Source organism: Choloepus didactylus, chromosome 15, assembly GCF_015220235.1.
Source record: "Choloepus didactylus isolate mChoDid1 chromosome 15, mChoDid1.pri, whole genome shotgun sequence".
In the NCBI taxonomy this organism is placed as follows: Eukaryota; Metazoa; Chordata; class Mammalia; order Pilosa; family Megalonychidae; genus Choloepus; species Choloepus didactylus.
The window spans coordinates 15,047,797-15,072,960 of record NC_051321.1 but is presented as its reverse complement, the minus strand read 5'-3'; the positions used below and the strand labels follow the sequence as shown (position 1 = coordinate 15,072,960).

General features: G+C 37.0%; 1 protein-coding gene across 3 annotated transcripts in view; it reads right to left on the bottom strand.

The window, feature by feature from the left end:
- The window catches only part of FAM204A (family with sequence similarity 204 member A), a 32,420-nt gene extending 7,553 nt beyond the window's left edge, over positions 1-24,867 (bottom strand). Inside the window, exons 1-8 of one of the 3 annotated variants that reach the window (XM_037804891.1) lie at positions 24,814-24,856; positions 23,162-23,313; positions 20,185-20,368; positions 18,889-19,130; positions 18,297-18,384; positions 18,120-18,150; positions 17,832-17,931; positions 7,434-7,523 (exon numbers count right to left, since the gene is read on the bottom strand). In XM_037804891.1, coding sequence (XP_037660819.1) covers positions 7,434-7,523; positions 17,832-17,931; positions 18,120-18,150; positions 18,297-18,384; positions 18,889-19,122 — 543 coding nt within the window. In that variant the 5' untranslated portion in view covers positions 19,123-19,130; positions 20,185-20,368; positions 23,162-23,313; positions 24,814-24,856. Of the gene's footprint in view, positions 1-7,433; positions 7,524-17,831; positions 17,932-18,119; positions 18,151-18,296; positions 18,385-18,888; positions 19,131-20,184; positions 20,369-23,161; positions 23,314-24,813 lie in introns of those variants that run through there. The other 2 variants (XM_037804892.1, XM_037804893.1) reach the window with 2 other exon arrangements.
- Between the last annotated feature and the right edge of the window lie 297 nt (positions 24,868-25,164).

The following is a 25,164-nucleotide window of genomic DNA, read 5'->3' as shown; positions in this document are numbered from 1 at the left end:
AAGAATTCAACCAGGCCTCCTTTACCTAGATAGTCATAGTTTATTTTCCAAGAATTTTACCTAGGAACTAAGGAGAACAAGGCTTCAACGAATTAAAATCACCATTTAAAAGCCCCCTGGACTATGTGAAGACTACAAAATGATAAACGAAGGAAGATTTAAATTAAAAAAAGCACTGAGAGATGACCAAAGTTAATGAAAGTCAGTTCTAGACGATCCTTAACAGACCCCTCCCAAAGTAGAGGGCTCCCAACTTTACTTATGTGGCCGATGAAGCGTCTGACTAGCAAATAAGCCTATTCCAGTAGAGCTTTTCTCCTTCCCAGCATCCCGTATTTTTTTTTTCTTAACCATTGCTAATCAGTGAAATATACTGAAAAGAAAATGGTCCTAAACTCTACTCCCTAGCTGAAAATAGAAAAAAATTAAGAAAAGAAAAAGTAAGGAATAGAAGGCAGAATAAATAAAATTTTTACTGTATTTCCCTTTGAAAGACAGAAATAAAATATACTTTGCCCAAGAATTCACAGACATTTGTATGAAATAATGACTTTGGATGAAATAATCATTTAAAAAAAAAATAACCTTTTGCTTTTAGACCAAAACTTATGGTTCAAGTGCATGCTTCATACTTACCCCGGACCTAGCAACAAACATCAGCTTTCCCTAAAAACAGAATGCTGAAACTGGAGACATTAAATTTTAAATTCTAAATATATATATATATAAATAATATTTAATGCATTTTTTACTGTGTTTATACAATTCTCAGTGGCTAGAAATCACAATAATTAAGAAAATAGAAAGTACCTGCCATCCTTTAGTGGGGTCACAGGTTCCAATGATAAATTCTTATAACAGCTAATTGGAATATACTGTTCAGCTTCATATCTGAACAAACTGTTTTACCATAGAAACATGGTTGTCAAGATACTTCTACCCAAAGAAAGTATTCACGAAAACAGGAAGAAAACAATTTGCTCTCCGGATTACAGAATAAAGGGTTTAGAACCACAAGATTTGCTTCAGCTTTTCTTTTTTTCTTTTGCATGATGCACAAATCTTTCCTAAAAATTACAGCTTTGAAAATAGCACTGACTAAAAGTAACTTTAAACTTATCAAGTCTGACAGCATGTCTAGTTCAAAAATTTAAATAAATGTTTAAATTTTGAACTCTAGATATGATTATGGTCAAGGTATTTTGATCGGTAAATCTGTCAACATTGTATTATTTGGGGAGGGTTGTTTTTTATTTTTATTATTTTTTTTTGGAAGAGGTGTGGGCCTTCAAGCTCCTATTCTATCAAGACAACTCAGCACTTACATCTACATAAAACTAATAACAGAAATGAAAAGGGTGTATTGTAGCCAGAACCTTTTCAGGGAAACCAAAGTCTAACAGTAAAATGTATTAGAAAAATTCTGAATGCTAAAGCAAGAGCTACAGCATCTGAAGCATTCCAGAGATACGACTACTTTTTAAATGCTAACATAAAATGCAGAAACTGTCTCCTCAAATGTACACAGACCTCTTCAGTGAAAGCTCCTTCGGTTTTTCTAGGAAATTGCTCCAAAAATAAAGTTTAGGCTACAAATTAATGATCTGCTCAAGTTTAGAGAGCATTTAATTTACTTGGCTATAAAAGAGTACAACTAAATCAATTTAAACTTTAGCCTTTAAAGAAGATCATTCCTACCTTTTTACTTTAAATATTCTTACCTTCTTTATTTAAATCCAAGAATTTAAGGAATCTACTTTATTTTTTAAAAAATTAAAATTAAATTCTGGTTTACTGTACCCTGCCAATATAGTATTTATTTATATCTACAAAAAGTATTATTAAAATAAGATACACTTTAGTTCTTATCACTTATACCTGTGATACCTGGTTAGACTGTAAATAAATGATGCTCAGCGTACTAAAGGCTGAAGCCACTGCCTTTGGTCCTCAGGAATTTGATCTTATTATTCCTCTAAATTGACAGTTTGGGACCTCAGCAAAGATGGCAATGGATTACAAGAAAAATATATCACATGCAAATATTAGTATCATGCAAATTTTTAAAGAAAACAGTATGGCTACTCATTCTACATTGCACAAATTGGTTATAATTTTACAACATGAATACTAGTGTTTTCAAGGAATCAAGTTTTTTGGTGCTGCCAAAGACAACCCTATTTCAGCCACTTAAAGAAAAATCAATCTTTAAGGGCATAAACCACACAAAAGCTAAAACAAAAATCACAGGCAGCCTCTCATCCCTGTTCATTTCTGCTCTGACACTGTACAGGTATAATTAAAATCAACCTGAGCACTATATCTAGTTAATATAGGTATGACTCATTCAATGGTAGAAACTCATTGTTCTGTTGCCAAACCAAGTTGGTTTTTATCTATCACAGGTTAACATGAAGATGCCTAGAGAAAAATTCTCTTTCCAACAGGTGAGACTCAACCAAACTGCTGCCTACTTAATTAAATCTAGGCTTTAGCACTTAATTTTAAAATATGTGTTGCTACTGGTGTCTATAAATTGGTATGATCTGGATTGTAACAAGGATCATGTGTCAGAAAGACACAGTATCAAAGGACGGCAGTTTTGAGGATAACCGTCAATGAATAGAAAGTACTTCCAACTCAAGCCTGAGGCTAACAATGCCAAAAATATGCTCAGATACTTGTACATATATAACATTTTTTTCTAAAGCTCACCTTTTTTCCACCAAATTAGAAAAGTTTCATCAGTAGGGCACAAACCTTAGTATACTTTCCCACTTCATCTCTCCCCCAAGATTGTAAACAACAAAGAAGTATTTAACAAAGAGGAGGGTTGGTCCCAAAGCAACCACAATACTACATGGCAGAACCAGAGATGACAGTCATACAATCTAGGCTACAAAACATGTGAACTTGAGCCATCCCCTGAAACCAGATTATATACACCCTTAATGTCATCATTAATTTAAGGGATGTGATTCTAGAAAAATCTGCATTGGCTGTGTCCTGACAAAAGTGCACTGACAGACTTATTTTGGCATACACGTTTTTGAGGAACTGTTATCAAGTCCTATTTTCAGATGTGGTTCTTCTTTTTGCTTTATTTTTCTCAATACTAAGACTGCCCTATTGGTTTCACAGGCTTATAAATGTTAAACATCAAAAATTAGTTTCACTTATTATGGTTGGTAAAGGCTTTAAGAACTCTGGGATCTGTGCCTCTGAGCAAAGGCTTTATCAGCAAGGCCCAGTCACTGCTTCTTGAAAAAGGAAAATGGTACTGATTAAAACCCAGTATACCTGATTTCCAAAAGGACACCTACCATGCATGTATACATTTAATTGATAAAGGGTTTCTGCCCCAAACCCACAATTACTTCTCAAAATCCCATCTATCATATCCACAGTGACTGGCACCAAAGGGATAAATGTGAAAAAAATTAAATCTCAAACTATTTATTCAAGAATTCAATCTTGATTAATTTAGTTATTCTTCATGGGTACTTAATTAACATAGCATCAGTATCTTTCCAACGTTGGTGTCTAAAAAGCAAACATTTTCCAGACGTTTTCCCACTTATCCTGGGAAAAGAATAGGGACCAAATCATTGTTTCTCCTTTGAATCAGAATTTTTAAATCCCACACCAAATAAATTTATTTTACCAGAACAAAGCATTATACTCGTTTAGAAGTAAAAAGAACACTTGAGAAAAATTTTTACTATCCTTATGTGCCAAAAATATCATGTATTTCTAAAGTAATGTACGTGTTATAAATCGCATAACAACCCTTTGTCATTTTAGACCATACCCACTGGTATAAATGGAACTATCTAGTCAGTATTATACAATTCTCATTTTTAAAAATAGTAATATGACAAAACAAAACACAAAAACAAAAAACCTAATATTCTCAAAGGAAATACATTTCTGAAGTCTCTCAAGCACTACTTCTGCATGTTTTGACAAGCAACTTCAATTGGCACAGAGAAAGGAAAGCTCGCCAGTGAAAACTAGTGAGATAGGCAAGGTTGGAGTTAATATACAACCACTGGTGAGGAGAACTCAAATGGTGACCCCATCCCACCCCAGTGTATCATTTAGGAAAACTATACCCAATTCTTAATTGTCCAGTTTTGCTGAGAGATTTAACATGGATACATAAAAGATTTTAGAATCCAATACTTTATTTAAGCCACACATTTGGTTTGCCAGAAAAAGATTAAAAACTATAATCAAAAAGTGTTTTAAAAATCTAAGGTCATTTGACAACCACCACAGTAGTAACTGTCTCAAGCAAGAAATGCATCAGCAACGGATGCTAAAACTAGTGAGTAAAAGTATGATGAGAAATAGGATATTAACATAGTCTCAAATTATCTCCCCAAGAGATACTTACTAATTACAAAGGGAAAAACAGTAACTTTACAGTGGAGAAATCTGGTAGACACCACCTCAGCCAAATCATCAAAGTCCCATCACCAATAAGTGGGACAACAGGTATCATGTGCCTCCCGCTACCTTGCCCTGAGAAGGACACAGAATCACTTCTGTGATATTCCTGCCAAAAATGTATAGCCTGAATCTAATCATGAGAAACATCAGAGAAACCAAAATCCAGGGCCATCCTCAAAATAACTGCCTCTACTCTTCAAAAATGTTACAGCCTTCAGAGACAGAGACAAAGGAGGAACTACTCCATATTAAAATAGACTAAAAAAGACCAACAACAAAATGAAATGATGTGGACCTGGAAAAAGAAAATTTTCTTTTGGTATAAAGGAAATTAGTGGAACAACTGGTAAATTTAAATAAGCTGTGTAGAAAAGAAATAAGCTGTGGTGCTAATAACTAAAAAGAAAAAAAGACTGTCACTGACAGATCAGGTGGAACCCACATTTTAATGTAGACTGTGCTTCGCCTGATTTTTTCTTCCCTTAGCAAGGCAAAAATCTGAGGAAACTTACTGACATGAGAGCTTCTGGCTGAGTCACAGTTCCTTTATTGTTGGGAAGAAAGCACAGATACACAACTCTTGGGTCTTCCAAAAGGAAGGCTGGACAAGCAATGACCATGGGGCACTAGTTTGCTGAGTCCTGTGATCTTTAAGAGACCTTTGAAGAGACAGGAATGCACAGCATTTCTGAAAACAATCAGGGAAGCCAAACCATAATGCCCTGCTGGTTTCTACTAGGTTCCTACCTTTAGCTTTGCTGGAACTACCTAACAGATCCACAGACCAGCCAGCCACATGCTGGTAAAGGATCTTCTAGACAGCAACCAATAACAAATACCCAGAATTTTTCAAGGGATTCAAAAGACACTTGTTCAACTTACGGCACAACATGAACTATTTTATCACCAGTGATGCCATTAAGTACCAGCTCTCTAAAAGGTTTTGTTTCTGACCCAAATAAAGTGGATATTCAGATCAAGCTACCACCAGCTTCCACACTCCCTAAGTGTGACCCAGACTAGTTACTGATTATTGCTGCCTTACGTGCTTTTCAGTCCCTGAAAGCCCCCTTACACCTCGAGCCACTCCTCACTACCCACACCATGCTGTACTACTGTGTCCCCTCCACCCTCACAGCCATGAAGGATATCTACCCATCAAAGCAACTTCCAACCCCACAAGCACTGCCCCTCCCTCTTCATTCTCTGACATTTTCATAGTCAATTCCCCAAAATATGGAGATTAGATATATTACCAGTATATAATTTGTATCTTGTGTGTTAACTAAACTTGCAGACTGGCTACGAAACTTAATCACTATTTCTAACAGCACTTTCATGAAAAAGTAAGTTCCAAGTACCAGAAGAGTCCACTTACTAACAAACAGTAGATGCTATGTTTGTTGACTAGAATTTTAAACATGATCATTGGTCCACAGCTGATTTGTAGAGATAAGAAACTTACTCAATTGAAGACACTACTACAATAACCAACAAAACTGAGATCCTACTGAGTTTGTACCACCATTTCACACATTATCAAATTCATTTTATTAAAATGAAGTATCTGTACTTTTCTAAAATAGAGTAATAAAATATTATTATTAAAATGAAGTTATCTGTACCTTTCTAAAATAGAGTAATAAAATGTTATTACATCCAGCGACTGCTATATTAAATGAAATCAAAATCTGGCTCCTTTAAAGATGAAATAGAGTAACTATCAAACTGAAAGCATAATAATTATCATAAGTTGGGGGGGGAAATGTAAGAAAAAAGCAAACATTAAAAATACTTTTTAAAAATGCCAGTTTATTTTGGAAAGGCCACAAAACTACCATTTATGTTATTTCTTGCTGATGCCCATAACTCAAGCCCACAGCTTTACAATTTCCTTTAGATTAGCCATTAATATACATATAATAATATATACACATTATACACAGACATATTTAATTCGACAAGTGATTTTAAGAGGCTTAAAGGGAAGACGTAATTTCTGAATCCCTAAGCCTCTCCTCTGAACGTGTTTTTTCCCTATGCAAAAATACAAACCTGACAAGATACTTAAGGCCAGCAGCCAAAAATTTAAAACACAAACGAAGAAACACCACAAACAAGGCCATCAATGGTAGTTTTTGAAATCTGATGATGGCGGCTACAACAGTATTCTCACAGAACAATTTACTATAATAATAACTTCACCACTAGTTTCAGTTTAGGAAGAACATTCACCTGCAGGTGAGTAAGAAGGAATAGCGAGCATGGCCAGGAGTTGACAGAGATGACCTATGACTTTCTCTGTGCAATCAAGCACCATGGAGAAGTTACACCCTAAGAATGAAGTGAGGAGGTAGAGATCCAGGACTAAAAATAAAAGCTATGGTAGAACTTTTTTCCTAGCGAGGACAAAAAGGAATTACAAACAAAAACAAAGAATCCCATATGCCAATATGAGCTCTTTGGTCTATATGAGGTATTGCCTGGAATTATCTAGATTCTCAACTGGGGAAAGCGCCCTCCAAGGGGTGCCTGTCAGAATCTTCTGCTGGTCTTATAGAATTGAAAAAGAATATTCAATTTAACTATTAGTTTTATTCTATAAACTACAGGGAAAAAAAGGCTGAAAATTCTTTAGGGCTGATGGGGGTATGCAGAATACGCAATAAGAAAGCATCTGGGGGAGGATTAAGAAAAGGTTGAGAGCTGTAACTTTAGAGCATATAGCTGCCTTCGAGTTAAACTGAATTGAAAATGCAAATGGGAAAAAGAAAGCTAGCCTTTTAATCATAACTGGGAAAAAACTTTTCTGACCTAGGTGAGATCTGGAATTGAGTATCAATCATGGATTATTTCCAGAAAGGAAAAATCTTAGATCAAATATTTTAATGCTGAATTTACTCGTGATGATAAAAAGAAGGTATATTCATTTTAGAAAATTTTGAAATTAGAGAAAACACATAATCAGTTTAACTCACCTCTCGAGTAGCTAGCTGGTTGCTGAGTTCCTCGGCTTTCTCAATATTCCACTCTTCCACAGCCTGGTCTATGCTCTTTTCAAGACCTGACTAGAAAGAAAACAAACCTAAAAATTAATGGCAGATAAGAAAGGCAAACAAACACTTGCTGAACAAAAACTATATGCCAAATGCTTTACATACTTGGACCCTTTAATCCTCACAATAACCCCATGAGATAGTTGGAACTACCCCCAGTTATGGATGAGAAGGTGATTCAGAGATATTAAATAACTTACTAGAAATCATATAACTTCTTGAACTAATAAATCCACATCTTTGTGACTCCAAAGTCTATGCTTCCTCTTAATAACAGTAAGTTGAATAATAATAGTTAAAAATTTTCAAGTGCATATTATGTGGTAAATCCTAGTGGTTAAGAAAGCTCATTTAATCCTTATAACAACTCCATGTGAAATAATACTCTTATCCTGTTTCAGAGAGGAGGAAACAGAGGCTTAGATGTGATGTGTCTAAGGACAGAGTCAGTAAGTGGTAAGGCCACCACAGAACTCAGATGTGCCCAGACCTGCATTCTCAACCATTCTTCTGTCTCTTTTCTCTACCATCCATTCCTGTGGCTTGAGACCTTCTTTTACTATCCCCTCATATTCTTTGACTACAGATATTAAGCTGGATTCTAAACATAGGGAGTGGGGGTTACATATAAGAATGACTTTACTTTCCTATAGAAATGTTTTTATTCACTGGCTGAAGATACTTCAGGAAATCATAATTAAAACTGTCATGGGATTACCAAACGGACTAGATGGGCATCATCTCACTTTTACGGAAAGACACTTAGACTTAAATAATTGAGTTCTAGCTTGCGAAAATAGTTACTACAGAAAATATAAATTATTAAAATGGTCTAATATATGCTTCTTCTAAGAAAATTGTATCCTTATATAATGGCTTATCTAGTGTATCCTTTAACTTCCACATTTTCATTGAACATTCTCTCTCTTAGATTTGTCTCTCTTAATCTAACAAGAGAAGTCTTTAGAATGCTTCTTCCATCAGCACACTGCTTGATTATACCAGTTGTTCTTGCGTAGCCTTTGTTAAAATGAGATTTAAAAAATAACCAGAATATAATTTGCCTAGAAAGAATATGGAATGAAGACCAGTGAGGACATAGCTGATGTCAGCTGTCAAGTGAAGGCTGTTTCTTCTCACAATCCCTCATCCCATCTAAGGCCCAGGGAGAATGACAGGCTTTTTTTCCCTTGCTCCTTTGAGACCTTCAATGAATAGCCCTTCACGGCCTTTGACCCTAGGCCACATAGCTCTACAACTGCCAATTTCCCATTCTTCTCCTGTAATCATTTATAGTCTTTCACTGTCTTATATTTCTGCAGAACTCCTCCCCTGATGGTCCAAACAACACCGTGGACTCCCTTTTCCAACATCCTTCATCTTAGGTCTGCAAATAGTGCTAGTCTGTGAACTATTTATTTGGGTCCACGTAGAGATAAGGAGCTTGTACTAATGCAAATCAACTACAAGCACAATTTTGTTCAGTTGACCTTTTTTTGGAGTGGAGAGGGAGGATAAAATTTTCTCAGTGATGGAAGGAGCACACTGAGTTACATTCAGACACAAGCTCCTCAACTCTTCAAAAACCAGTATTTTGAGGAGTACTGCTCTAGGCCATGTTATAGGCATCACCTGAAAGCCCCACCTCCCAAATGTCACAATCTGGAAATCTTCTCTCTGAACAAACACTTTCTATCACTCCACTTATCGCAAGTTCTCATATCCAGTGAATATAATTCTGTCTTCATTTGGAACACCATTCCCTGCACTCTCATATTTATTCTTACAGTCCCAAGTCCCTTTCTGAATTCTCTTCTCCTCCCTCCCTATCCTGCAACTCATGATTAATCTTTTCAAACTACACTCTAAGCCAGTGGTTCTCAAATTACGAGTCTGGACCAGCAGCACCAGCATTATTAGCTGGGAACTTGTTAGAAATGCAGATTCTCTGAATCAAAAATTTGTGGGCTGGGGCCAAGCAATCGATGTGATTCTGGTGCCTATTTGAGAACCAATGCCCTAAGCAATAACTTCAATCTCTTCCAACATCTTACCCTGTATTTTGCTATTCCCAGACCCTAGATTAACCCAACCATCTCTTTTTATTACTTCTTTATGCAGATGTCCCAACAATGACAGAGAAAAAGAATTTATTGGCTTCACTAAAAGCAGTTTTTCAAACTCAGTTGGATGGGCTCTCAAGTCTGCCCTTGAAAGTTCCCACATTCCCCGGAGAAGTTGTTACATGTCTTTTCCGTTTTCCCGAATACCCTCAACATTATCTCCTTCCCAATTTCACAGAGGCCCAGGGAAGGAAGGGGGTGGTGGGGACCAAGATCATATACATCCTTTCTACACTCTTTTTCTCATCCACCTCAAAAAATACATCTTTTCCATCCTTACCACCCCTGAGAAAGAATCATCTTCCTTTCCAAGACTAATCCTAACCTGTGCTATTAATCCTATCCACTTACATGTCATCGGGAACCTTGCTCTTTAAGTTTTCTCCCCTTTCTCTCTTTCCTTCATCTTTCCTTCACCCTACAAATAACCTTATCCTTCCCATTCTGGACCAGGGGCTGAATGGGCCAACACAGTTGCCCCACTTTCCCTCCCTCTGGCAAACTGCTTATGTTGTTTCTTCATCTCTCCCCTCAAAACAGTATCTCTATCAGTTGCCTCCATGTCACCTCCCATTCAGTTCTCTATTTCTTTTGCCCTCATCTTTCTCCTGAAATTGTTATCTTTTCCAGTTATTAGCAACATCATCTGTTCTACTTCTACTTGATCATCTATTATAATTATTATAGTCCTCAAGGTGTTATGATTGGCTTCTTTTACTTCTTATTCACTCTCCCCCAATAATATACCCAGTCCCTGGGCTTCACTTACTTCTTATAAGCTGATTTATATCTCTAAATAATTCAAAACATCTGACCTCTCACCTGTACCAAGCCCTACACCTCCAGCTACTTGCTAATCATCTTTGTATTGAAGGTCTTGCAAAAGTAGGGTCTTCCCATTTTATGTCTTAAAAATAAGCTCATCAGTTCTTGTGCTTCTCTTCAGGAGCTGTCTACCCACTTAACTCAACCCTGACAGATTCCCCAGTTATCTTCAATGTCTCTCAATCCCTTGCTCCTATTGTAACTCTACTTTTGAAGTCTCTCTCATTTTCTCCCTTTTGTGCCTCTTTAGGGCTTCTTTATCTTATTTGGAATATAATCTTCTCCTAACAGACCTTCTATCTTTCTAAAACAGACATCATGTCATTACCGAGCTTAACACACTATGACTTCTTTACTCCTTCAGAATACATCCAAATCCCTTCACAACTGGGTCCCAAAATGCTTTCTCAGGCCCACAGTGAGCAACATTTCTATACTTCCTAATCTCTGGCCACATTTACCATTCTCTTAATGTTCCCTGGGCCTATGATGTGCTTCCTTTTGAAAACTCTTAATCACCCTTTAAGACTTATGTCAAATGTTGCCTTCTCTGTGGTCAGGCCCCTGACCCTGCCACACCCTTTCCCGTGCTCAGTGCCTAACTACTCCCCACTCCATACTGTCACTGCACTTCATGTCTCCTTCAGCACTTACTGGGCTGACACACTTTAGCAAGTTACGTCTCTGCCTCCCCTCTTGGGAACTATGCTCATTAAGGGCAGACACTGTATACTGCTAGTCTTGGTGTGTCCCAGCATCCAGCCCAGTTCCTTGCACACAGGAGGTACTCACTCAACCTGTGTTTTGAGTTAATATTTACAGCGTAGTAAGCCACATTTGAACTAGTATTGAAAGGACCCATCCAAACTGGGAATATTTATTACATATCCACTACTTTGAGACCTTCCCAAGAGAATTCCACAACAATAATATTGGGATAATAGTACTCCTACGGTTAAAAAAAGGTCACATTTTATTGCATGGTTTTATATATAAATCTATCCCTCCACTAGAATAAATATTCCTTGAGAGCATGGAGTAAATCTTCTCCATCTTGGGCTTCCAGAACTTAGCACAGTACCCGCACCTGAAACTTTATATGAATTATTTATTTTTATATTAGAAATAAAGTTGCTTTACTTAAGAAAAGCTAATACAATGGCCTCTGCTTCCTGCACAGACTATTAAGTATCTCCTCAAATGCCTCTGAGATATTTGAAAACAAGACATTAATATCAAACTTCAATTTTCCCTGCACCTATAAATTCTAGCCAGGGGTAACCTAATACCTCCACCCAGAACTTTATCACCTCCAATCCTTCGTATCTCAGTAACCTGGTCACTAATAGCATCCATACTTGAGCCTGCCCTGCTTATTCCATAGAGCAACACTGTTTATCTAGCCTTCCTGAGATTATATAAGATCTAGGTGCAGAATTTCTTTATTTCAGGACCTGGAATGAGCATAGATCGGTGAGTAAGAAGGAATCCACTCTTTTTTTTTTTGCCACCAATGGCCATGAATAAACTGCTGGTCTGTTTACTGAGTCATTTTGCTTCATCAATTTGCCAATTTCCTTTTGGCTCCTATGGAGCCACAGATAAAAGTTAATATCAGAAAGGAAAAAACAATAATACTATCCTCTTTTAGAAACTTATAAGAACTGTTGAACTTACAGGTATAATTTTCATTTAAAAATAAATCAGCTAAAATTGCAAACCTAGCTTTTTGCCAACTCTCCTTCTCCGAACCATTAAGAGTAGCCACTGAGGAAGATGCGTGACATAGCAGAAAGAGCTAGAAGTCAGGAGCTGTGGTCACAGTTCAGGGTAAATGTGGTACTTGACTCACAAGCCTGTTTCCTTAAAGAAAATGAAGGAATTGGCTTGGATGACCAAAATTCCCTCCTTGAAATAAAACCCTAAAATTCTATTTACATTTTTAACTTGGTTTTTAGCTCTTACAAGTTTTCAAAGACTTCAACAATATTTATCAATAGATATAACATTTTTCTCCCTTTCTTTCTGGCAATTTATTTAAGTAAATAAACTTAGTTCACTGTGGCTCTGAAAAACTACTGGTTCCATGTGCACACTCAAACTTTCTGCTTCTGTAAGGAGACAACTCTCCAAATACATTATAAATGTTAATATTATAAAAAATATTCTTACATAAAAAATTTAAATCACCTTAAGAACGTAAGTTAATAGTTTACAAAAAGCATGGCCAGTAAGAGCAAATCTGGGTTCAAATTCCAGCTCCTCTACTTACTAGCCAAGCAAACCTGGGTGAGTTCCTAAACCTCTTTGGGTTGCAGTTATCTCACCTGTAAAATAAGAATAAGGCCACATACTTTGTAAGATTATGCTAAGAGTTGAAGATAATATATGTTAAATGCCTAGCACAGAGTTTAGAATATAGTAGTCATTATATCCAAACATAAGGATTATTATATCTAGCTATAAGGATATCAATACAAGAAAAGGCTTATCTCTATATGGCTACAGACCACATCATAGTTCCTCAAGAGCTCAGACCCAAGCACAATGTTCAACTATGAGGAAGTAGTTTCATGAAATCAGGTTCGAGTATTAAGGCTTTTAAAAAAAGTTTTATATTGGACCCAAGAATAATCTTTACTTGAATTATCCAAGACAGCTTTCATACCACAGAGAAGTGGCAGGAGACAGAGGAGCTGCTGCTTTACAAGGCAGATACACGGCAATACCTAGGTGTGCTGCCTTTCAGCTGGAATAAAAATTTGGCTTACCATACATCTCAATACAGATAAAATACACTGAGGGTTGGCAATTTGGACACAGCTAGAAAATTCATCTAGAACCAGCGTCTACCAGGTTCCCATGAGGCAACAAGTAACCTCTCATTAATAAAGTTTTGCTGCAGATGTCAAGAAGGCATTTCTACAGATAACTAAGAAACTGATGGGTACTAGGTTTAACATTATGAACTAACCATCCATATGTACATATGTAGAATACCTTTTAATATATGATTAAAGTTAAGTAAAATTGAACCACAGTATATTTCTACTGAAATTTCACTATTAAATATGTATTTATTCAGGTAATGCATCCAATTTTTAAAGCTAAGTACAAATAAACAGTCCATATAAGTTTTCTGTACCGTAATTAGATCTAAATTTTTTTTAGGGTAATCTCTCCATAAAGAAAGGGAAAAAAAGAGCTAAGAATATAATGTTGTTACTTTTTTTATATAAAACATATCAACCTAAATTATTTAAGGCAGGTAAGTATAAACTAAGTTGGGCTATTACTTGGGAAAAATTCGTATTTGGGACCAAATGTCTTGGATTTAAAGTTTCATTTCACTTCTTATCTGCTCTGTTTGTTTTTTAAGTAAATCACACTGTGCTTCAGTTTCTTCATCCATATTATGAGAATAATATTGGCCCTAACTACCTGCCCCACAGGGATCACGTGGGAATCAAGAGAGAATGCTTTGAATTGATACCAGAGGAACTCCCAGGTACCACCAGAAGCCCCCTCCTCCTTCCTGTCCCCCAGACACTCAGGGTAGCCAGCCTTTAATCTGATCTATGTATTGGAGTTCCATGTACAATTCTGGTTGGAAAAAGCATTCTGCCAAAAATATATATGTTGTAAAAAAGCTACACTATACAACAGCATAGCATATACACTCTACAACAGAAAAAACAACTAAAAAAAAGGATCAAAGACATTGTGTAATCTCTAAAAATTATTAAAGCTATCTCTGGTTTTCATCCCCAAAAGCAACCATTAGGTATATTTAAAGCTACTTAAATAATGACTACTGACTGACTAATCAAATTGATTCAACTACAGAATACTTGAGAAATTTATAATGAAAATAAGTAAAATTTATTCTAAAGACACTCCCACATAGATTCAAAATAATTATGTATGATTACAGAATTATTAGTAAGCCCCAGAACTGCTGCCAGAAACACAATCATAGCTGTATTTAATACAAAGAACACTTTAATACATCTTTGGATATTGGGAAGATTACATTATAAAAATACAAGCCTGTCTGTATTGTCTGGGAAGCAGGTGACAGCTATCTTGTAAATACACATCCCTGGCTGAGCAAGTTTTAGCTTGGCAGTGTTCCAAAAAAAAAGGCAAAAAGAGAAAAAAGAGTGCACAATAGACACACGATTAAGAAGTCTGTTTTGTTTTGCCATTCTTGAGGGCTGAGTGAATAGAGAATGGAAAGGCTCTCTGTGATATAACAGATCAGTCTCTGCTCCAGAGAAATAAAATAATGTACTGGAAAATCCAAGCCAGTTTTGTCCCAACTACATCACAGATTTTCATGATCCTCTCTAGCTTTCTTGAGCAGTAGCTATTATCTGTTGGACTTACTTTTATTCTAAGCCTTTATCTTGGTGTCTCCAATGTGGACATTCTTTAAGTTTATTCACACTTTCTGATTCATGGTAAATTTTTAGCACCACAGCACTGCGCATGACAGCTAAAGGGGTGTCACATAAAACAGTGACACCACCCCCCAAACCAAAGGATGAGTGTGAACCTGCTGGCACACAATTATGCTAAAATACCAATAGAATACAAAAAAAAATTGACTTCACTAAATCTTCCCTTTCTTTTTATGCTTGAGTTTAGTTAGAGAATACTAAGTCCTGGCAAAATCCTGGGCACATATAAGCCTGGCCAGCATCAGTTTTCTTGCTTATAGGACTGATATAACTTTCTTAGCCACACTGCATTTATATGTATTATATATAATAATGCTTACTGTTAAGAAAACCCAAACTTATAAAAGAGATCAACTGTGAGTGATTACAGAAGAGCTTGTAGCAGTCTTCCTGTAAACAGCAACATTTCTAAAATGGTGTTTTACTTAAAATTTTTTTATAGAACATATCTAATGCATGTGAAACTGAACCCTAGTTCCTAATACTGACTTGCTTAAAAGCTTTTCTCTGAAGTTTAAACAATTGCACAAAGAATACTAATATCCTTTAATAAAGTTATCCCATACAAATTCCAAATCCTAAACAATGTATAAGGGTAGTCATATCTGGCCAGTATCAAGAAGGTACAATTTCATATATGTAAGGAAATAATATAGCTCTAATAAAGATAGATTGCAAAAACCACTTGCTAATTACTGCTTTTTAGAATGGCTAAAAAGTTCTTTTCATGGCTTTAACTTCACCAAGAAACAACTTAGATATTTCAAAGTCAACATAGTTATGACAAAACATACCAAATGCTGTAAATAACTGAATATCAAAGACAACCTAATTCCCAACTAAAACTTAGAAAAAATTTCCTAACAGAACCAAGATTTAACTATTCATTCCCTCAAAAGCCCAGTCTAGTCAGGGTTTGGGATTCTAATCTGACAACCTGGTCTGGCAAGGCAGGTCTGCCAAAAATGGCACATGGATCACTGTTGTCATCATTATCTTTCTCCCTGATGCTTTAGAACAGATTCAGCACAGTCAAGAAAACCTCTTCACAGGATCCTGCCTCTCAGCCCACCACAATAATAAGGGTCAAGAGCATGGCAATTATACTTTAAAATGGTTACCATTACCAGCTCCTTCTGCAGTGGTCCCAGAGAACTGAGAATGTTGACATGAAACCTAGTAGTGTTTTTTTCTTTTTAAGAAATGTAGCATTTCTGTACCTGCTTGAAGATTTATAAAAATGAAATCACTCAGTAGCAGTAAGATGTGGCAGAAGGTGATCCTGATTTCAATTCCTCTGTGTTCTAGGGATTACTCTAGGATAACAAGGATACTTTGCAAAGTTGGATTCCAAAGATTCACATGCAAAATTCTACTGTAACTGTTCCTTAATGTACACACCCTGAAGATCACAATCAGAGATTTAAAATCAGAGGTTTTTTCTAAGAAAATATTGATGAATCAGAAAATGGATTTAAACCCAAAGATGGATTAAAATCAGAGGTTTTTTCTAAGAAAAGATTGATGAATCAGAAAATGGTAAAGGTCTCTAAGCATATACAGTGGTCTATAGCGCTGATCCATGAAGGTGGCATTTGCCTACACATACAAAGAACTGACCTAGGATACAATGTACTTGGGCTCCTACTCCTGAAGAACAGTTCCCCACCCCACCTCCCCGCCCTGCCCTTGGCCCGTGCCTATAGCCTTAATGGTAAGCACTGGATTTTCATGCTCCTGGAGTCTGCCAACATTCCCCTACGTGAATATTTAAGTTACCCATTCATTCAAGAATCTACTAAGTATTACTATCATCTACAGACTGAAGACTCCCAAATGTGTATCTCAAGCCCAGAACTCTCCTCCAAGCTCCTGATTCACTTTGCCAACAGCCTGCTCTATTCCTGCTCACAGATGTAACTCATGTACCCAAACTGAACTCTGGATAGCCCCACTCTAAATCTTTCCCCCATCCAAGTTCTGCCCTTCTCCAAAACTAACATCATTATTCACACCATCGCTTAGGGCAAAATCTTCAATTGCTTTCTCTTCTGCCACACACCCAAAACCCTCCCCACCACACACAAGCAATCCTGAGGCAATACTGCTGATTCTACTTCTACAGTAGCTCTCAGATCCATCTGCTTTTCTCCATCTTAACCAGTACCATTCTTGTTCAAGCCACCATCATCTCATGCCTAGAAGAGTCTCTTAACTGATCTCTTACCATCTACTTTTTGTCTCCCTGCAATCAATTCTCCACATAACAGCTAGGGCAATCTTCTAAGCCATAAATTGGATCATGTCACTCCCTTGACTTAAAACCCTTTAATGACTTTCCATTACGCTGTGAATAAAACCCAAATTCCTTCCTCTGCCCTTTAAGGTCCTACGGTTTGGTACCTACCCACTCCTACCTGCCACTGCTATCTTATCCTGGACTACCCTCCTCCTCATGGACTCAATTCCAGGCATGCTGGGCTCTTTCAGTTACTCCACTGTCCCGGGATGATTCTTTCCCCATGAGGATCTTTGCCCGTGTTACTGCCTCTGCACTAGCACTCCTTACAGAGATGGTTCCTTCTCGTCCTTCAGGTTTCAGTGAAATAGCACCTTCGAAGAAAGGCCTGCTCTGACCAACAAGCTACAGTGCGGCTCCCATTTTAATTTCTTCACAGCACCAAGTTCTTTTCCTTCTTAACAGTTTTTTAATGATTTGTAACTATGTTTACTTGTTTGCGTTTATTGTCTCTTGTGTTTAAAAATAAACTGGTATCTAGCATTCATTTTAGCACACACTGGGCACTTCTAACTCTTTAATGAATAAACTAATGAGGACAAGTACCTTTGGTAAGCCTAATCACAAACATCCCATTGGCTAATACAAGACACAATAAAAAAGATCTTACCTTCTCAATTTTTTTCTTTTTTACAGGGGGGTCAAACCTTTCATTGACTCCAAAATACTGAGTGAGTTCCTTCCACTGGATTTCATTTGGTGAGTGTTCACTGCATGAAGATATATAGGTTAAGATTTATACAAAATATACTCATTTTTATTTTTACTGTTTTTAATTGGTTACCACAATTATATTACGCCTAGTTCCTATGTTTGATCAATATCAGAGATAAGAGATTCAACTATTTGTAAAAATTCTACAATTCTGCCTAGAATAAATATTTCAAATTCTACCTACCTATGAGATGCCTCTCCATTGTTCAATTTATCTGAAAAGAATTCACAAAGTGTAAATACCTAGGTTATTTCAAAATACTGTTATTTCAAAATTATGTTCTTAAAATATTGTTTAACTCTATTAGTCACAACTTAGCATTAGCTCTATCGACAATTAACCTGAATTAAAGCAAAACACCTTTCCTGGAGCGTTTTCTTTTTTTCCTCCTGAATCTTGAGGCTGAGTTTTTCTGTTCTGAATGTTTTTTATGCAATTCTTGAAATTTCTACATAAAAGTGGGAAAAAAATTAAGACGCAAATATATTTTAAAGCAAAACATGCATTTAAGAAAATAACAAATGTGTTAATAAAAGCAAGTATATTCCAGCTTTTGTAAAGACACAACTTAATGAAAGTAGATCAGTTCTTCTGAGATTCTTACAAGCTGCCTTTTTATCTGCATTTTTCTCAGTCATTTGATAATCTGAGAGTGAAACTCCATGACTTATACAGATAACAAAAAGATAAAAATAAGATAGAAACTCCTCATACATCATGTTAGGCAAAGTAGCTAATCCTAGTCAGTGTTTTTTCTTTCCTCCTTCTATGAAAAACAAAACAAAACAAAAATGGAAGCAAGGTCTAACTGGCCAATGGTCTGACCACAGACCCACAGAACAGTAAAAGTATTCTATCTTCCCAAGAACACAGACACTCTGACCATGGCAGACACACACATGTGCACACACACATCACAGGCTTTGCTAAGGATACATTAGAGAAGACCTACATTCCACATATTTAATGAAATTCCAGATGGACACTCTTCATATGCATTTACATTTGCCTCTGTTTCAGTTTTTGGTCCATTTGTAGGGAACTCTGAGATTTCTGATTTTCTAGTGGCCTGATCTTCTTTATCTTCCTGTAAGTTAAATCCAGAGTTCTCTACTATGGCTTCATCTTCAGAGTTTGACTCAACGTCACTTTCATTTAGGCCAGGAGGTAGCAGCCCACTCCACATCTTTTCTTCTACAGAGAAAAGATGAATTTAGATATACAAAGTAGCTACAGAAAGAGTTTTTTAAAACCATTAAAAGACACAACAGAAGCTTAATAATTATATCAATGGTTTAGGACCAGCCCTTTAAACTATTTTTTTTTTTTTAATCTAAAAGTGGGATGGAACCTCTATATGAAAATAATTAAAATCTTTGCTTGTATAATAAAAGCACTTTTGTCTAAAAAATGAAATTCAGTAAAAGCATTCACTGCTCAAGAATGTTTTTAAGAGCCTAACAACATACACTGGAGGCAAATTTGAAAACTCTATTACTTTATTTCATGCTGTAACAATTAGAGGGTAAAATAAAATTGTTTGTTTCACCTACATTTGAATATTTAAAACTTTCAGGGTGCTTACTGTCTAAAAGGAACAGGAAAACAATGATTCGAAGGAAAACTTTTAAACTCTAAGTTGCATGGGGAAGCAGTGGTGGCAAAAAGGATGCCCTAGTTTTAAATTTTATACTGTTTGCTAAAACAATACTAAATGGAATATAATTCTAACAATTTAACAAGTAGAGATTTTCTGAATAACAATACTATGCATGGGGAGCCAGTATCCAAGTTCAGGATAATACTTAGCATTAACTAACTATATGGCCATTGGTAGAGAAAACTATTAACTACTAAGTTTAATAGAATGATAAAAACAAATTAGAGTTGTAATCACTTGTTAAAATTACAACTGAGTACATCTTCACTAGTGATCTCCATGGCACAGTCCATTTTAGCATACATTCTGAGCCAAAATACTGAGGCATACTGAATTCAAAATATGTCCATTAAAATAGAGAAGTTGGTTGAACTGTTCATGATATACTAACAGCCTGAAGAAGTAAAATGGAAGGACAGAAATCTTTTTTTTTGCAGGGTTTTCTACCCCACATTGTTATTAACCTAGTAAGAAAATCATCACCATTCACACTGAGATAAAGGCATCAAGTGATTTTGCATTACTTTGAACAATGGATTTCTGATCTCTTTTTAGGCCTGCTCCCATGTCCAAAGAATGAAATCTTACTTTTTGCAGATTTGGTTCAGCCTCAACAGTTGTTGATTCTATGAAACATCTTCACCAAAATATTCTCTCAGTTTATTAAGAGGAAGGGCTCTGGCATCTAATGGCTCCAACTGGAATCTTGACTCCACCACCCACTAGTGACATGAGGAAATCATTTAGTGTATCTGACCGTCAGCTTCTTCATCTGTAACGCAAGGATAATTATCCTGTTAACATGGGTTATTCTGAGGATTATATGAGATAATCTATGAAAAGAGTACAGTGTTTAAGTTTTAAGGGTTCAATAAATATTGAGGGTTTTTTTTTTTTTTTTTTTTTGCTATGATTATTTCCATGGCCAGTTATTACAATTTTACAACAATTTCTACTATAGGTAGTGTGGTCCATAGGTAGTTTTGAAATTTCTAATGTTTGAAGTTTATTCACTTAGTATATCTAGTTTAGAAACATGGAACATCCTTCTACTTGTTTGATTTCCATAGTCTGACATGAAGTTTCTATAAATCATTTTTGGTGTTTCATTTTCTGATGAGCAATAAACCCAGAGGCAAATTTACCTGGAAGATAATGGAGCTTAAGTCAAGGCCCTCATTTGCATAGGTCTATCTAAAGCCCTGTACCCAATTTTCTGTTTATAATTTTGTACTCTTTTTTTTCTCTTTTAAGCAGACATTCAAAATTACATAGGCTCCAGCCCCCATAACATTTGGATCCATCCCTAAAACCTGGCCTGTGAATTTTAAAAGTTGGAATGGAGATAGCCTTCAGATACTTTGTTAGCACAAAGGACACTTAAAATACCCCAATAGTGAAAAATAGATGCTATGCCATTAATAAAAATACTTCTACTCTTCTGAGGAGTGGGGCAGTAATTGGCTCCAACATGACTTTACCAATAGAATATAATCTATCTCTGGGCTCATTATTCATTTCAGGACTTCACGTTAGTAACAAATTTCAGATTTAGATTTCTTAGCATAATTGAGGTTCTATTTAAACCATAGTTTCCTTTCCCTGTCATATCTCTAACATGCCCACAGTATGCCAGACACCCTTCAAAACCCTGGGGACAGCAGTGCACAAAATAGGCAAAAATACCTAACTTGATGGAGCTGATATTCTACACACATGGCAAGTTTCTGTCCATCAGCTGCCAAACATCCCTCAGCCTGGACTTCCAGTTTTGATTCCTTTTGAAAGGCATGCACCTCACAGACACAGGTCTCCCACTGGACCTCTGCTTCAACATCCTAGCAGGAAAACAGTCTGTGCTCTGGGTGCCCAAAAGGCCTTCACCCCAAGGAGCAGTCTCCGTTGCCTTGGAGAGGGCACGGCTTTCCTCATCAGCCCTAAACAATTATCCATTTTCAACTGACTTCTGGACTTTTCAAAATTATCTATTTTTACCTGTCACTAACATGATGTTAAGAGTTGTCTTCAGTATGACATTTGCCTGGTGTGACAGCTGTTTGTGTGTGCTCAAAGCAAAAAAGAAAAATTAAAATAACATTTGAAAAGTGAAATCCATAAAATAAGGCAAAACCCAAATAAGGTATGTGTCTGAACTTAATTCCTGAAAACCGTTAGTGATGTGTTATTCTGTGATTTTAAAAAAATTACACTGGACTGGATTTAAAACAAAACAAAACAAAATAAAATAAAATAAAAACAAAAAACAAAAAAAAATACAACTGATATTTGGTGGCCACAAACAACAGCTTCCACTCACTCTGTCCTTCACCATGGAGTTGCCCAGGTGAGAAGCTGTTCGACTGCCAAACAGCCATCATGGAGTAGCTGCTTAGTCACTTTTGCTTTGGGGTCATGTTTGAAAATATCATCTTTCGAGTCTCAGAATATATATGTCATTCATACATTTTCCAATTGGCACCATGTCAGACCTGTTACTCCTGTTCTGGCTGCTCTAGAGGATGACTTTCTGCCTTTCAAAGTGATTTCCTTTATTTTAAAGCAAATAATCCCAAATTACCCTTTAAATGTGGTAAAAATTCACTCAGCCATTCTCAAGACATGGAGTATACAGAAAAATGGATAGAAACTTAATTTTTTAATGCACATTTTAGCAAAGCCCATATAGCAGTCCATGTACCAATTCATAAGCTTTCAATTTTTAGTTTGTAACTCAAATAATTTTAATTATTTTAGTCCCAAGGAAGATGTAAATAATTCAGGATCCTTTTTTTTCCTATGGTTTTGAATATCACCTTCTTTTTCATTTCATATCCCTCCACCTATGGGAGCTGAGATTTATTCCACTCTACAATTATTCTACAAAAAGCATTCCATGTGCACTACACAGAATGTATCTTTAGTCCTGGGCTGATACAATTTACTATGAACTGAAAATACTTATGCACCATCCTAGTCTGAATGGCTGCATTTTCTTTTGCCCTTTAAAGCCAACCAGTCATTATTTAGGACACTTGGGCAGACAGCAATGCATCAGAGAACAGGACATGATTCAGCAGCATGTAATATAAGATTCTTATCAAATTTTATGAAGACAGTAATGGAGGTCTAATAGTTAATTTCAACATTCAAAAAGTCCAACATATTTTATTTTTCCTCTCAATGAGATAGTATCATCCACCTTGAGGTCAGAAGTTTAATTCAGAGAAGCAATATTCTTTACCTTATGTTCATCAGAGGTCCTGACTGGTAGCTATAGTCTAACTTTTATTAAAAAAAATTAATAAATGCAGTTTAGTAGACACAGACTTACAAAATATAGCATCCATGGAGATATTAAATTATAATAAAAAGGGTATAGCGGGAAAAACACTGTCTTGAATAGCTGAGGACTGTTTTCCAGGCCTGAGCAACATGCAACTCAGAGAAGTCTCATTCTTAAGCTTTGAAATGAAAGGTTTGATCAGATCATCTGTGAGATGTTTTGCAGCTCTAAAACATTTCTTTATGGATCTTAATATTATGTGTGCCCCAGATGCCCAATCACCTCACTCCTTGCTGCAACACTCCTTGCCCTCTCAGTCAGATGCAATACTTATTAAGCCCCAGGACCCAGCAGGTAAGGTTTCTCTCCTCTACCTAGCAGCCACAGCCAGAAATGACAGTTTCCAGAAGGACCATGCACTTCCGACAGATGCTCTGTAGAAAGGAAAGGGAAGGAAACCCCAATTATGACAGAAGAAACAGAAGCAAAAAGAGGAAACAAAAGCAGGTCACTGCTATACAAGGCATACAAACAATTTGACGGGCACTGGTTTACCATTAATCCTCACAATGCCCCTTCCACTTAGGAATTAACATCTATACCCCTTTTACAGATGAGGTAACTGACTTGCTTAATGCATTGTTACAGACCTCATGCACTGTGATCTGCTTATTTTATGAAAAGAGAACCCTACTGGTTTAAATTACAAACTTTAAGTGGAATTGTATTATTGAAGACAGAATTGAGAGTGGGTATGAAGAATAACACTAGACAGTTATTGTAGACTTGCTATAATTTGGTTAAGAATATTTTTCCTCCCTTTTCTAAGTACAAGAGAGCTATGTAACTTGCTATACTAACTCGCATCCATCAAAGTCACATTTAGAGGTTTGAGTGATCATATTTTCTGGAAGACCAGGTGGCGGCTCATAACCAAAATCCAAAAGATATAATCTGAGCAGCTCAATGGATGACTCCTGTTTCTAATAATCCAGAAATTCAATTCCATTTTCACCCCACAAAGCTATCTGATTCCCCATGTTTTGTATTCAATTTGAAATCATAGAACTCTGAACCTCTCTGAACTGAATTTAATCTTCTTTGCATAATAATCATAAATTACCACCCACCAATCTGAAGATCATGTTAAATAATGCTAAATAACAATCGGTTTCTGTGACTTGGAATTAGTTAATAACTACAAATAACTACTAAATAAACTATAGAAGGATTTAATTAAGGGGACTGTTTCCCTGCTTGTCTAGTCAAGGCTTGGAAAAGTGGGGACAAACACTTCCCCAGACCAAAAACCCTGCATGGAAAAATTTACAATTAACTAATAACATTTCAAGGCTCATCTTAAATCGGATGTAGCTGAGAATACTTACAAGGTCCAGGACTCGTGCAAGAGAGTGGCTCTAGAAAAGTACACTTTTCCCTGCTTGGCTGCACGACCCGGAACTCTGCAGGCTCTCTGGCAGCAGTGCCACACTCCAATCCCAAAGTGGAAAGAATCCTCTCCAGGACACAGGACTAAATCCCGCAGATTCCGGTGTAGAATCCCTAGCCTGCTGACATTTCCATTAACGGTAGGTGTTTTCCGGGAAACAGCAACTGTAAACATGAGCTGTTTCCCCGACGGAAAACCTCCTCACCCCCTCTCCCTTTGCCGGGGTGGGACAGAGAAACCCTCTCCAACTAACAGGCTGAGAAAGGCGCTGCGACGCCCTTTTCAAGGAAAGCGGAGGCTAATTCCGCCGACCACCCCCGTGGTCCAGGGTAGAGGGCTTTTCTAGCCCGCTCCGAGGCGCCTCGGCCGAGAAACTGTGAACCTGCCCAACCTGGCTCGCTGGTCTGCCGCACAGGACACCCCCCGACACGTCCCGCCGAAGCCCCAGGTAGCCCGAAACCAGCCCCCCAAGAAACCCACTCACCGGTTAGGCACCGGCCGCCCGGCAGCCATCTTAAGACGCCGTCAACATTCTGCGTTCTCATTGGCTCTGACATCTCAGCCAATGGGCTGGGGCCGTTCTGGCTACAGGGTCGCCGTGGCAACTGGCCTAGCTCGGCACTCCTAAACTGAAATAAAGGAGGTGACTCATTTGTTTCTGTTTTTCCTCGTTTCCTTCTTTCTTCTGAACGGCTTTGCAGGCTTTGGCCTTTCTTCCCTTCCTACGCCAGTGCTTCTGAGTGGGGAAAGTGCTGGTTTAGACACTGAACTGAGTTCATTGCACAGGGATGAAGAATCGCTGCAGACGCTCTCAAGGCCCTTCTGGAACGTTTTC